Source organism: Carlito syrichta, unplaced genomic scaffold (genome assembly GCF_000164805.1).
Source record: "Carlito syrichta isolate Samal-C Ts95f unplaced genomic scaffold, Tarsius_syrichta-2.0.1 Scaffold309262, whole genome shotgun sequence".
Classification (NCBI taxonomy): Eukaryota; Metazoa; Chordata; class Mammalia; order Primates; family Tarsiidae; genus Carlito; species Carlito syrichta.
The window spans coordinates 431,443-446,533 of NW_007253358.1; the positions used below are offsets into that span (position 1 = coordinate 431,443).

The 15,091-nt window shown below is 37.4% G+C and overlaps 1 protein-coding gene across 1 annotated transcript in view; it reads left to right on the forward strand.

Moving 5' to 3' along the window:
• The window catches only part of LOC110596451 (serine-rich coiled-coil domain-containing protein 2-like), a gene marked incomplete at its 3' end in the record, with an annotated part of 100,834 nt that overhangs the window by 15,259 nt on the left and 70,484 nt on the right, over positions 1-15,091 (forward strand). The window contains exon 2 of the mRNA XM_021717072.1: positions 6,863-6,953. Within this exon, the coding sequence (XP_021572747.1) occupies positions 6,911-6,953 (43 nt within the window). The remainder of the gene's footprint in view (positions 1-6,862; positions 6,954-15,091) is intronic.

Below are 15,091 nucleotides of genomic sequence, written 5' to 3' on the forward strand. Positions count from 1 at the left end.
TCATCTTTCAAGACCTTTCTTCTATAAGCCAAATGTTTTTAAAATAATTGTTTTGTACATATCTTTATAGAAAAATTTCCCCTTATGAAATTTTATAATGCCAATTTAATCCATTTTGAAATAAAGTCAATATGAGATTGGGTTAGGATATATCTGAGAAGAATGGTCAGGTTTCTGTCAGTTAAATGCGTAACCTTACTAGCCTCTATGACTTTCTGTAGCGACATTTCACTTAAAAGCATCACTAATCTAATAATCAAGCAATGATAATATAAAATGTATTGAATTGGTTGTATTGGCTTATTTGTCTTTATCTGATTTATGCTATCTAGAAACATCAACAAAAAAGTGTTGAATAAACATGTCGATATCATTTTTTTAAGGTGGCAATATTTTAATGATCTAATAATATTAAGATAAATTATTGCATACAACACTTTAACTTTCAAAACATTAGAATGTTTCCTATGTCTTTCTTTCTTAATCTTATAGTAATTCCGTGAGATTTGGAAGACATCTATTGTTGTGCAGTAATTTCAAGTTCATTGTTTGAAAATGGTTCAAAGCCAGGCTCGGTGGCTCAGCCTGTAATCCCAGCACTTTGGGAGGCTGACGTGAGTGGATTGCCTGAGCCCACGGGTTCGAGACCCGCCTGGGCGACTTGGTGAGACCTCATCTCTACAATAAATCAAAAATTAACTGGACGTGGTAGCGTGCGCCTGTAGTTCCAGCTACTTGGAAGGCTGAGGCAGAAGGATTGCTGGAGTCTAGCAGGTCGAGGCTGCGGTGGCTGGGAGTGGCCACTGCACTCTAGTCTGGGCGACAGAGTGAGACTGCAACTCAAAAAAAAAAATTTGAATTAATTTTTGTAGGGTAGGCCCCTTGTATAGACTTCCCTTGCTAGGTAAGTGTTCTAGGAACCGACTGGCATCAGTGTACTAGTTAGTATTGTTGTGAAAGGCTGTGTTCCACTTTAGTAAATTGTTTTGGGAGATTCTTTCAATGTGTTGTGTTTGCCTATTTCATGATGGGTGATTTCTGAGTGCACCTGTCTACACCATATTGAGTGTTCAGCAGCTTTTGACCAAAAACGACATGACCCCCATGCCCTACTCTCCCTATTCACCTGATCTTGCCCCAAGTGACTCTTTTTTTCTTTCCCCAATGAAGAAAGTCCGTAAAGGGAAATGTTTTGCCGATGTAGAAGAGGTGAAACAAAAATTTGCAGAAGCACTAAAAGGCATGAAAATTGAGGAGTTCAAAAACTGTTTTGAGCAGTGGAAAAAGCATCTTGACAGGTGTATTGCATCAAACAGAGTACTTTGAAGGTTTAAAGTTTAAACATGCAAGAATAAAAATATATAATTTCTATAAATAAATTCCATTTTATTCGAGTCTCCCACTGTATATTCAGTTAACTGAGTTATCGTCTCAATGATACAGCAGGCATATAAAAATTATTGAATTTCAAAACTATTAATTCTGTTCTTGCCTTTTTTGTTTTGCTTCCATCATTGTTTTATTTTATCTTTTCCAGCTTCATTGAGATTGTTCTTTTTTATATGCTATCTCAGTTAATACCATCATATATTTGTTTCTCAACTGAGAAAGTAAGGAATCATATATGGTTTTTTGCTTTCTTCTCAGTTAACTTTGGTTCTATATACACTAACTCTTCATTTGGTCTCATAACTGCTTGCTCTTCATTCTCACTGACACTGATAAATATCAGGTCACTATCATATGTCACATGGATTCTGCAATAGGCCAAAACTAGTTTCTCTGAACCATTTAAATCTCTTCTCTACTCTGTAGCTAATGCAAGTCTCGATTTGTCACTTCTTAAAACTCTTTGGTCTTATTTACATGGGTATATTCTGTGCCCAGATTAATGCTTTGCATATATTGGTATTTATGTTTGTAAACTATTGAGAGTGTGTCTTGTGGTTGTCACATGGAGGGGCAGAATCAATCCCCCTCCTCCCAAATTGATCAGATGCCAAGACTGGTGATGCCACACATGTACCAAGAGCGTCTGAAAAGACTTATTAGTCACCAAATGAGACTTTCTAGGGATAACAGGACAGGTATCTAAGCTGTCCAGAAAGGCTTGCATGGAAGGAGGAGCATGTGGCCCTGGTTTTTATCATCGTTAGGGCATGGACTGGATCGTAGATTCCCTCATGCTGGCTGGGTTTGTGTGATTTGAACTTCCCTGATGATGCCAAGACTTTATCCAGTATGATGTTTTACTTATAAAAGCATTATGACCTATTGCAGAAAAATAAACAATATAAAGAGTATAAACACATACTATTTCAACATATTGGAAGATTATAACTGTCCTTTGGTTTATCACCTTATAGATATTTAAATGTATTTTTCAGCATTAAAGATGTAGCCATATTGTATGTAAGTAATCTGCTTCTTCTCTGACCCCCCATTTTACAGTATCTTTCTATGTGTTGAGAAACATTTCTGAAACATCATAAGTAATGGTTTTTTGATATATAGATGGTTTTCTTTTTTCCTTCCCTCCCTCCCTCCCTCCCACCCTCCCTCTCCTTCCTTTTTTCCTCCTGTGCTCCTCTTTCCTCTTCTTTTTCCACTGGACTTTCTTAGTAACTTCTCAAAGTGAGATCATAATTACTTCATCACTTTTACATTCATTAGAACAGGCTCATTTCTGTTCTTTGAGGCAACTTTTTTTTGTGTGTGTGTGTTGGAATCTCTCTCTGATACCCAGGCTTGGAGTTAGAGGCATGCTCATGGCCACCACAGCCTCTACCTGCTGGGCTCAGGTGATCCTTCCACCTCAGCCTTCCAAGTTAGCTGGAACCACAGGCACGTGCCACCATGCCCAGCTAATTTTTTGATTTATTGTAGAGAAGAGGTCTCGCCATATTGCCCAGGCTGGTCTCAAACCAGGCAATCCTCTCACCTCTATCTCCTAAAGTGCTGGGATTACAGGGGTGAGCCACCACCACTCCCAGCAAGGCTATTGCTTTTTTAAACCTTTCATTATGAAAGAAAAGATACAGAAAACCACATAAAACTGACATATTGTTTAGTTATTGAAAATTTGATACCTTTTTGGCAGTAGTGACAGTGCTCCTTTTGTGAATTTAGTGTGTCACAGCAGGCCCTGCTCTGGATTTAGAGTGTGCCTTATATTGCTTTCGATTCTTTGCTGTGGCCTTAGTTGTTATATCTGGCCTAGGGTACCCAACTCTATCTTGTTTCATTTACACTTACTCAGACATAAATACACAAACAACCAAATGTTTTATAGAGGATATGATTTTTTGGGGGAGTAAAATTAGTATAGAAGATAAAATTTGGGGGGAGGGTAAAATTACTCATGTTTATTGTAGAAAATGAGAAAACAAATACTTTAAACCAAAAAAGAAAGACTTCATATTTCTAAAAGTATTAAATCTATGGTTTGGTTTTCTTTCAACTTTTTTTCTGTGCACATTATAAAATTTGTTTTTATAAAATCGATAATTCTGTACATGCTGTTTTAGACACCTGCTTTTTTTCCCTCCTCCCAGTTAACATCTAGTTCTTTTCAGTGGAAGAAATGTAATTTTCCTTTTTTTTTTTTAGTTGGAGTCTCACTCTGTTGCCCAGACTGGAGTGCAGGGTCACGCTCCCAGCCACCGCAGCCTCAACCTGCTGGGCTCCGGCGATCTTTCCGCCTCAGCCTTCCAAGTAGCCAGAACTACAGGCGTGGGCTACCACGCCTGGCTAATTTTTGATTTATTGTATAGACGAGGTCTCGTCAAGTTGCCTGGGCGGGTCTCGAACCCATGGGCTCAGACAATCCACTTGCCTCGGCCTCCCAAAGTGCTGGGATTATAGGCTGAGCCACCGAACCCGGCCTGTATTTTTCTTTTAAGAGGAAATACATCTTGTGTTCATACTGATACTTCTGATCGGAATTCAGGAATATATAGGTTTTACTTAATTTCATTATTCTTGCATTTTGATATCCTTTTTCTAAGATGAGAATCTGTTTTTCAACAAACATTAATATAATAACTCATTTTACTTATACTCACATATACACAACCACCTTAGAATAATAATTCCAGCACTCTACCCTTAATATAATTACCTAAAACAGGAATCCCCCTATTTGTTATAATTTCTGAGTTTTATACCATCAATCTGACACATAGTTATATCCATTTATTTCATTTTGCTTTTGAGAGATTTGTTGTAGCATTATTTTCAAGAGCAAAAGATTAGAAAAAGCTCAGTCTTTTTTTTAATCCCTAGTTAACATTTTTCCATAAAAGATATTTTTATTATCTTTTAAAGGAAAAACAGAGTATTCCATTGCATGTTTGTACCTTACTTTCTTTTTAACCATTTTTCTATTGTTTGACATTTAGGTTGTTTCTACTTTTTGCCATCCTGAAAATGCTGCAATGCATTGTAAATTCAGATGCTATTTACAGTTACATTTTGTTCATTATTCTGACCATTTTCAAGGAATAAATTCTTGGATGAAGAAAAAGTATGCCTTTAAATAATGCTTTAGCTACATTTTGATAAATTGCCTGCCATAATATGTGTATGAATCTTTGTTTATCTGCAGTATAGATGAATAATAGAGTCTTCTAATATGTGATAAGTCGACATTGGTGGTAGCATTCTTTCCCTTATCATTTGTTGGTCATTATTTTATATTTGTAAATTGTCTTTATATTCTTTGCCAATTTTTTTCATGTTCATCTTTTATTGTTGTGCTCATTTTTTTATCCTTTTTATTGGTCTACAATTTGTATTTATTTATTTTTATTTTTAGATTCAGGGGGGTACACATGCGTATTCATTACATGGACATACTGTGTAGTGGTGGGGATTGGTTGCCATTCCCTAGACAGTGAACATTGTGCTCTGTAGGTGGTTTTTGAATCCTAACCAATCTCTCCCCTCCCCCGTTATTGGTGTCCCCAGTGTTTATTATTTCCATCTTTGTGGCAGTTTAGCTGCCATTTTTTCCTTGATTTTTAGAAAAACTGTATATTAAGGACAGCAAATATTTTCAAGATGGAAAGAGGTTCTGAGAAATACCTCCTTTTTATCCAAGGTTAAATAATTATCCAGGGATTTAAAAAAAATAATTATTCCAGTTACTTTTTATCCTTGGAGGGCCCAACAAATTTGGAAATATTTAGATGGAATACCTGACATACAAAACAGTTATAATTTTATTTATATTATCCATATTAAAGTAGATATTTTCCTTCTATGAATTTTTCATGGCCACAATCACTCGGTCATTTAACAATTTGTGAACTTGTGATCTTTTTACTTTTATATACAAGGGGAAGATCTTATAATATTGGATCAGTTCTTGGATTATAAGGATCTACCAGTAAGCTATAGGTCAAACCTAGTTTATCTTAACCTTAGATTTTGTTTATTCAGTTCTTTAGGCTTCACGACCACAATCTTTGAAAACAAAACACTACTTTTCTAAGGAGAGATGATAACTAGTGAGGTTGCAAATAAAACCTGGCAAAGACAGCTTATTGGCAGTTTGAGTAGCTTAATCTTATTATAGAAAAAGAACACATTGAATCAAACCAAGGAGGTGGTGGGATGCTGATGGTAGTAGGAGGTAGGTTTGTTACAAGGAAGGAATGAAATAATCAGGGCATTACAAGGATTAGTTCATTATTTTATGAAGTAGTTCAGTCCCTAGAAATAATAAAACATGCCGGGCTCGGTGACTCAGCCTGTAATCCTGTGCCTTGGGAGGCTGAGGTGAGTGAATTGCCTGAGGCCACGGGTTCGATACCCACCTGGGCAACTTGGCGAGACCTCATCTCTACAAAAAAAATCAAAAATCAGCTGGGCGTGGTAGCGCATGCCTGTAGTTCCTGCTACTTGGAAGACTGAGGCGGAAGGATCGCCAGTCGAGGCTGCGGTGGCCGGGAGCGGCCACTGCACTCCAGTCTGGGCGACGGGAGTGCGACTCCAACTCAAAAAAAAAAAAAGAAACAATAAAACACAACTCCCACACCAAAATATGAATAAAATGTTGAGCGGTTGTTCACTATTTTTGATTATTCTTGTTATGAGGGACGTTGTTAAAAGCATGGACTCAGATCACTTTTTTTCACATCCTATTTTGACCAGGTATTTTGCTCTCTATATATCAGTTTGATAATATATAATATAGTGAGCATATTAGTCATTAACTCATAGGGCTATATTGAAGATTACACAAATGAATTAATGTTTGTAAAGTGGTTAGAGCAATAACTGGCACATTAGTGAGCATTATATAAGTTTTTACAATGTGAAAATAAAAATTTAGATTGGAGAGAATACTAGGAGGGAAGAAGACTTGGAGAAGGATGTTACAAATAAGTTAATTAAATTAGTTGAATCTATTTTTTAATTTTTAAAAATTTATTCATACAATGCAAACATTTAGTACATCCAGTTTATCATATGGTAATATTTTATTTTATTTTATTTTTTGAATTGGTATCTCACTCAGGCTGGAGTGTAGTGGTATGATCATGGCTTACCGCAGCCATGACCTTCTGGGCTCGGGGGTCCTTGTGCCTCAGCCTTCTGGGTAGTACGGGGTAGTACAGGGGCAGGCCACCATACCTGGCTAATTTTTGTATTTTTTGCAGAGACAGAATCTCACTATCTTGCCCAAGCTGGTCTCAAACTCCTGGGCTCAAGCAACCCTCTTGCCTCAGCCTGCTAAAGTACTAGGATTACAGGCTTGAGCCACCATGCCTGGCCATATGGTGATATTTTGAAAACTAATGGTTATGCACTTCCTTTGAGCTAAGTTATAGTATTTCTTTACTGCTTTTGTTCACAGGATATTTTGAATAATCTTGAATCATGTGACCTTGAGGATGATGACCTTATGCTTGATGTGGATCTGCCTGAGGATGTACCTCTTGAAAATGGTGAGTTAAGATAATATGAAACCTACAAAGGCATATACTTGAGCTGCTTGGCTCAAGTTAGTTACTTGCAGACTTCTTAATCTCAGTGGTGCCTTTCAGACTGAGAATCTAACTTATGTGATCTTTTGCAAAATATCTTAAATATTTAAAACCTGATGTTATAGGTTATAGATATAATTTTATAGATCCAATATCATTGTACACCTGTACCATAAGTTAAGTGGTATATTTTATAAAGACCAATTCTTGGTAAATAATGGCCTTCTAAAGAATCATTCTGTCAATTTTACTCCCAATTCTAGTGTATCTTTCTTTCTAGATTCCAGTAACTGCTGGGGTAGGGTTTTAAATAATACATAAATAAGAGGGGGCTTAGGTTCTCTTTCCCCATGGCATAGCATTTATAGGATTTTCTATAATAAGGACTGGTGGAGAACCAGAGACTAACTTAAGGAAGCACATGGGGCAAGGGTGGAAATGGGGATTCTTCAGGGTAGAGAAATGGCTTCAGAGATATGAGGATTTCTTGTCAATCAACATTTGCCTGGTCTTCCAGGTCTCCAGGGGCTAGGGATAAACTGAAAAGAGTGAGTGAAATCCTTTATATCTATGGTGCTTAAAAAAAAAAATGCAAGGATATTTCAGAACGGGAAGGTGTTTATCTCAGTATTTCATGGGGGTATTAGGAACCTACTTGGTGCTTTACCACTAGCTCATATTTACCATGTTAGCCAGTCTTTTATTTTTCCTGCCAGCACAATCAATCTCGAAAATCTCAGTGGCTTTCAAAGTAAACAATTATCTTTCTCATTCATGGATCTGCAGATTTGCTGGGACAGCTCTGTCTGTGGAGCTAGGTTTAGATCTACTGCATGTTTCTTCATTTTGAGACCAGGACTACTTGGGACAGGTTGTTGCCATGAAAGGTGGCAGAAGTGCAACAGGGAGCAGTCACACACACACTGTTATTTCTATTATTGCTGACTATGTTTTGTTGACCAAAGTGAGTCATATGGCCAAGCCTAAAGCCTTTGAGACTGAGAAGTGTGCTCTGTTTACAGTGACAGGCTCTGCACATGGCAGAGGACATTAGGTATATAATTCTGTTAAAGGAGAAAATGAAGAGGTGGGGACAATGTCCACTCTATCACGGGGTAGAGAATGTTGTACCTTCCAGTGATTATGCTGTCACTTGGGATGCTTTAACAACTAGAGCTGGGTTCCAATGCTGAGAAAGAAAATTACAGCCAACACCCAGGAAGAATAAGGAAAACAACAGAACCCCAGGGTTAGAGTAGCCCAAAGAGATAATCACTTAGGGAGATTTATTGTAGCACAATGCTTTTCTAGCCAAAAAATAAGATTCCCCAATAGAACAATCCAGTGGATGACAGAAAGCTTAGCTGCTATTGAAAGCTGAATTAGTGGCTTGGAAGATTAAGTGGAAAAATGTTGTACAACATAGAGGAAAAACATAAATCATTGGAATATTATAGGGTAAAAATAATGAGACTTGATCTAGGAAATTTAATGGGAGTTTTTAGGACTGACAGTGAGGAGTGAGTGAGTTACCTCTTTGGAATAAATCACATTCTATATGATGCATTATACTTTGACAGAATTATAACTTCTTTTTTTTTTAAAGTGAGAAACCAAGATTTATTGAGAGGACAAAAAAGCTCCCACAATGGGAGGGAACCTGAAGGGGTTGCCCTATAACAACTCCTTTTTGGAAATCATATAACTTTTTTGTGTAGAAATAGAGATGAAATCGTCTTAGAACATGCCTTATGTTTAGTGCACAACAGAAAGTTATCCACATGTTAGATAAAAGGAAAATCATGGGGAAATTTAAAGTCTTTGAGGTCTTGATTGGGGACTTGTGAAAAGTGGTAGGGAACTCTTGGGAACATCCCGCATATACAGTACTTTAAATTTTTCCTAGAAGCCAAACAGCTATTGGCTATTTTGAGCAAAAGGAACACTGAAAAAAGCAGAACATGGATCTGAAATTTGTAGCCTCTGAAGGCACCAAAGATAAAACAAGTGTCTAGGTTTAGTACTGCAGGAAAGTGGGAATGACTGTTTTCTTTATAGCTCTTAGGAGGTCGTTCGTTAATGACTATACACGACTATACACACCGTTGCAGTTTTTTGCCTGGGAGGATAGGAATGTTACAATGACTGGTAGAGGTTTAAGGAGTCTTCTAATGTGTTTTCAACTGTAGATTTTAGTTCTAAAAGGAACTTTTAAAGCTGAAAGCCTTCGCCAGGCTCGGTGGCTCAGCCTGTAATCCTGCGCCTTGGGAGGCTGAGGTGAGTGGATTGCCTGAGGCTGTGGGTTCGAGACCCGCCTGGGCAACTTGGCGAGACCTCATCTTTACAATAAATCAAAAAATTAGTTGGATGTGGTAGGGCGTGCTTGTAGTTCTGGCTACTTGGAAGGCTGAGGCGGAAGGATCGCCGGTGCCCGGCAGGTCGAGGCTGTGGTGGTTGGGAGTGGCCACTGCACTCCATTCTGGGCGATAGAGTGAGACTCCAACTCAAAAAAGAAAAAAAAAAAAGCTGAAAGGCTAAAAGGGGATATTATGAAGTTTGTGCAAAGGTTTGTATTGGTTACTCTAAGCTTTAATGGGTTCAGCCTCATTAATTCTGCCAGTATCAGTGGAACTTTTGCCCACAAGAAGACTGGCACCTCATTTAGATCCTCATTTTGGATTTGACTTTGATACAAGTTTGCTATGACAAATTTTAGTTTTCATGGAAGAAGGCAAGGGGAGAGTATTTATCTGGCAACTGCATTTGTACAGTAAATCTTTTACTGTTAAGTGACGTATAGTAGGATAAAGGAGGAGAAGAGTGTTGGTCAAATGCTTCTTGAACAATTGTGGGTTAGAATTTGGAGACTGAAAGTTATAGAAAATGTAGGGGCAGAAAGATAGGAATTTTTTTTCACCTTTTTTTTTTCTTTTCACCTATTATGAAGGTCATGGCCGAACTCCTATAACAAAGGACAGGTTAACCAGAGAAAAGTGTAGCACATTTATTTAACCAAAGATTTATGTGACATGGGAACCTTCAGAAATGAAGATTCAAAGTGTCAGGGAAAACTTTCTAATTTTATGCATAGTCTTGATGAAGAATGGATAGCTGTGTAGAAATGTGATTAGACAAAGGGGTATGGTCTAATGGTCTAATGGTAGTAGACTGGTGAGGGGAACGGGTGACCCAGCAAGGCCTGTCTGTTGAGATTCTTTTTGGCATCTAAGTGTAGCATTCCTGCCCCCCAGGTATGGTGCAGAACTCCTCTGGAATGAGAGTCTTCAAGGAAGAAGGGACATGAGAGAGAATGACCTTTCTAAGTTTTATGGCCTTTTGGGGGGAGAGGGTTCTAGTTTTTGTGACTCACCTTAGGGAGAGGAATTCTGGTTTCTATCACTTGCTTTATTCCTGGGAGAAAGATGTGTGGGAAACAGGAGGACGGGAAAGTCAGAAAGACCTTGTTTCTAAGGCCTTTACAATTTTTGTTTTGTTTTGTTTTTTGAGTTGGAGTCTCACTCTGCCACCCAGACTGGAGTGCAGTAGCATGCTCACAGCCACCGCTGCCTCTACCTGCTGGGCTCCAGCGATCCTTCCGCCTCAGCTGGAACTACAGGCATGTGCTACCACGCCCAGCTAATTTTTGATTTATTGTAGAGATGAGGTCTTGCCAAGTTGCCCAGGCGGGTCTCGAACCCACGGGCTCAGGCAATCCACTCATCTCAGCCTCCCCAAGTGAGGGATTACAGGCTGAACCACTGAGCCCAGCTGGTCTTTACAATTTTTTTCGGTTCTGTTAAGGTGCCAGTCTGTAGGTTATCAAGTTTTTTGAGCCTCAACAGAGAAATCCACACCTAGGTATGACCCTTATGGTAGGTTATGTAACAACTATGGAGTTTAAGGTTGGTATTATAGTGCTTGTATTGGTAAAAAATTTGTAAGATTGTCTTTTAATAATTTCGAGAAATTTATTGTTTAAAGATAAAAGGAAATTGGGTGCCTGGCTTCCCTCTCAGAACACTTTTATTAATTACTTAGTTTTTCTCCTTTGTTCCTTATCTTTTGCAGAAGAGTTGTTTTTCCAGTGTCCTTTCTACTTATAGTATTTGTAAGTGTATTAGTAGACTCCCTCCTTCAGTGTTTGAGGTAGAAGCATCTAGTTATTTTATGTGAAGGCCATCATTTTATTCTGCTTTTTTCTAAGACTCTTTCCAGATGTTTAAGCATTTGTGGTCTGGAAGTGAGGCTTATTTCTGCCTTAAAGACTTTTACAGAAATAAGAGATTAAGAGATGAGGCTACATGTTTCAGAATCTTTTTTTGAGTGCTATCTAAAGGTATGTCCCTGATCTCTATAGTGGATTTAGCCTTTCATTTCTAACAGGCTGAATCAGAGTTCAATATAGGAAAGACTTTGCTGATAGTCTCTGAAAGTCCTATTTGAACCTCTTTTGGCTTCTAGGCAATCACAAGTCACCTTCAGATTTTTTTTTTAAATTTACTTTTTTACTCACCACTATACAAGCAACAATACCTTCCGATTCCTTACATTGTGCTTTCTCCATTCTTTGTTTTTTTTTTATCTGGGATTATCACTAGTGTATGAACTGGTTGGTATAGATCTGGGATCCCTGGGTTATCAATTATTAAAATGATTCTAAATTTCTCTGCAGATTTATCCCAGTCTTGTTTAGACCTTAGGATGAAATCTCAGCTCAGAATGAGATCAGGTCTTGAAATCAGCTCGAAGAGGCTTTCCCTGTTGTAAAGGAGGTTTGACTTCAAGAGGTACTATGCTTTTGAGGTTTCTGGCCAGCTTGACGGGAAGGGGAACAAGTCAGAGGGATAGAGGGATAAAGGAAATCAAGGAGTATAGAATGAAGAGGAGTAATTGGAGGGAGAAGTTTATGTTTGAGTTATGATTTGGGAGAATCTTAAAGAAGGTCTTAGTTTTTTTATATTTCTCTTTTTTGGGGTAAGGAATTTTTTTTAAGTTAAAAAATTATTTATCTTTACTTATTGTTTATTTTAGTAGCTTTAGGAGGTACAAATAGTTTTTCGTTACATAGATGTATTGTATAGCAATGAAAAAGTCTGGCCTTAAAGTGAACCCACCACCCCCACCTGTGCACATTGTACCTGATAGGTGAGTTTTCATTCCTTTGCCTCTTCCCACCGTCTGCCTTCTGAATCTCCAATGTCCATTATGCCATTCCATATGCCTTTATAGATCCTTAGTCTAGTTCCTGCTTATAAGAGAACATGTGGTGTTTGGTTTTCTGTTCCTGCATTAGTTCACTTAGGATGATGTTCTCTAATTCTATCCAAGTTGCTTTAAAAGACATTTTTTTGTTCTTGATGGCGGAATAGTATTCCATGGTGTGTGTGTGTGTGTATAAAATTTTCACTGTCTACTGGTCAGCTGATGGACACTTAGGATGATTCCACATCTTTGCAATTGTGATTTGTGTTGGGATAAACATATGAGTACAGATGTCTTTTTTATATAACGAACTCTGTTCCTTTGGGTAGATACCTAGTAGTAGGATTGCTGAATCAAATGATAGCTTAACTTCAGTTCCTTATGAAATGAAATCTCCATATTGGTTTTTTTTACATGTTGTACTAATTTGCACTCCCACAAACAGTGTATAAACATTCCCTTTCACAACATTCATGCCAACACCTGTTGTTTTTAGATTTTTAAATAATGGCCATTCTGACTAGTAGAAGGTGGTATCTCATTTTAATTTGCATTTCCCTGATAATTAGTGTTGTTGAACATTTTTGTCATATGTTTGTTGACTGTATATCTTCTTTTGAGAGATATCTGTTCATGTCATTTGCCTACTTTTTAATGGGATTATTTGGTTTTTTTCTTGTTGATTTACTTGAATTCTTGGTAGATTCTGGAGGTTAGCCCTTTGCCAGTTTGTGAATATCTTCGTCCATTCTGTAGGTTGTCTATTTTTTCTGTTGATTATTTCTTTTGCTGTGCAGAAGGTTTGTAGTTTAATTAAGTCCCATTTGTTTATTTTTGTTTTGTTGCATTTGCTTTTGGAATCTTAGCCATAAATTGTTTGCATAGGCCAATGACTAGAAGAGTTTCTCTTAGGTTTTCTTCTAGGACTTTTATAGTTTCAGATCTGACATTTGAGTCTTAATCTATCTTGAGTTATTTTTTCTATATGGGGGGAAATAGGAGTCAAGTTTTATTTTTTTGCATGTAGCTATCCAATTTTCCCAGCACCGTTTGTTGAGTAGAGTGTTCTTTCCTCAGTGTATATTTTGGTCTGCTTTGTTAAAGATCAGTTGGTTGTAGGTATTTGGTTTTATTTCTGGATTCTCTGTCCCATTGGTCCATGTATATTCTCTTGTACCAGTACCATGCTGTTTGGGCTACTATAACCTTGTAGTATAATTTGAATTCAGGTAATTTGATGCTTCCAGCTTTGTTCTTTTGCTTAGGATTGCTTTAGCTATTCTGGCTCTTTTTTGGTTCCATATGGATTTTGGTATTTTTTTTCCTAATTCTGTGAAAAATGATGTTGGTAGTTTGATAGGGATTTTGTTGACTCTGTGGATAACTTTGGGTCATATGATCATTTTAAGTTGATTCTTAAAATTCTTGCACATGGGATGTTTTTCTGTTTGTTTGTGTCCTCTATAGTTTTTTTTTTTTTAACTCAGTTTTGCTCCTTCCAATTTTTTTTCGTCTATGTTTTATACTTCTTGCAGAGATCTTTCACCTTTTTAGATTAAATATATTCGTAGGTATTTTAGTTTTTTGGCTGCTATTGTAAATGGAATTGAGTTAGTCTTAGCTTGGTCGCTATTGTTGTATAGCACTGCTACTGATTTGTATGTGTTGATTTTGCACCTTGAGACTTATGCTGAATCCATTTATCAAGTCCAGGAGTGTTTTGGTGTGGTCTTTAGGATTCTCTAGGTATAAGATCATATTGTCAGCATACAGAGATAGTTTGATTTCTTCTTTTCCAATTTAGATATGCTTTATTTTCTTCTCTTGCCTGATTGCTCTGGCTAGGACTTCCAGTACTATGATGAATGAGAAATAAATTTCTTAAAGATGCAATTTTGCTGTCTGAATTTTTTGACAGACTTTTGGGTATTTGAGATTTTCTCCCTTTTTGTTCAAAGGTATCGCTCAAAGTTTTTTTATGTCAAAGGGACAGTTGTGTTACTTTTTTCTCTTGCTTAGGAACTTCTCATGACTACTTTTATTGCCTACAGGTTAGAGTCTGGGCATTTGGTACGTTCATAGTATAACCCTCAGGTTAATGAATTTCTGTAGCATGTACCTTCTTATATAAGCTGCTACAGGGTAGTGATAATGGCTTCTCTCTACCCTTCTAGGTTTTTTGGCTGGGCTGTGAGTTTAATTTACATAAGGCAGATTAACAGGAGAAAAATAATTTTAGTTATGTATGTAGGCACAGGAGTCTCACAAAATATGAGATTTGAAGAAGGATCAGATGACTGCAGTTTATATGGCATCCTGAGCTACAGAAGAATAGAGGCTTGGGACTGCTGGGGGATGATGGAGGCATCACTTATGGGAAAGTGAAGGGAGAAAATATATGATGAATAAAGATTGTTATGCAGATGACAAGTCTCTCAAGTTAAATGTCTTAAAGCCTCTTTTTTCCCAAACTTTTTATTGAGATATAGTCATATAAAGTCAGTAATGTCCTTAACCACTTTTCAGTTAATATCTTTCTTCAGGAAATTTATCTGTTTCAGTACCAATGTAATAGCCTGACTGTTTTCTTATGCCCACTGCCTAGATAAAACAAGACTAACACAGCCAACACGCCATTGAAGTGGAGAAAGTTTAATATCTCAAAGCAGCTAAGCCAGGAGGATGGGAGACATTTCTTCAAACCTGCCTTTCTGAAAATTCTGAGGGAAGAGATTTTAAGGGAAATTTGGCAGGCAGGGGAATAGGGACTGCTGATTTGTTTATGATATCATGGGGAATGTCAAAACTCATATTATATTATATTTTATTTTATTTTAATTTATTGTAGAGATGAGCTCTCACCAAGTTGCCCAGAGTGGTCTCGAACCCCTGGGCTC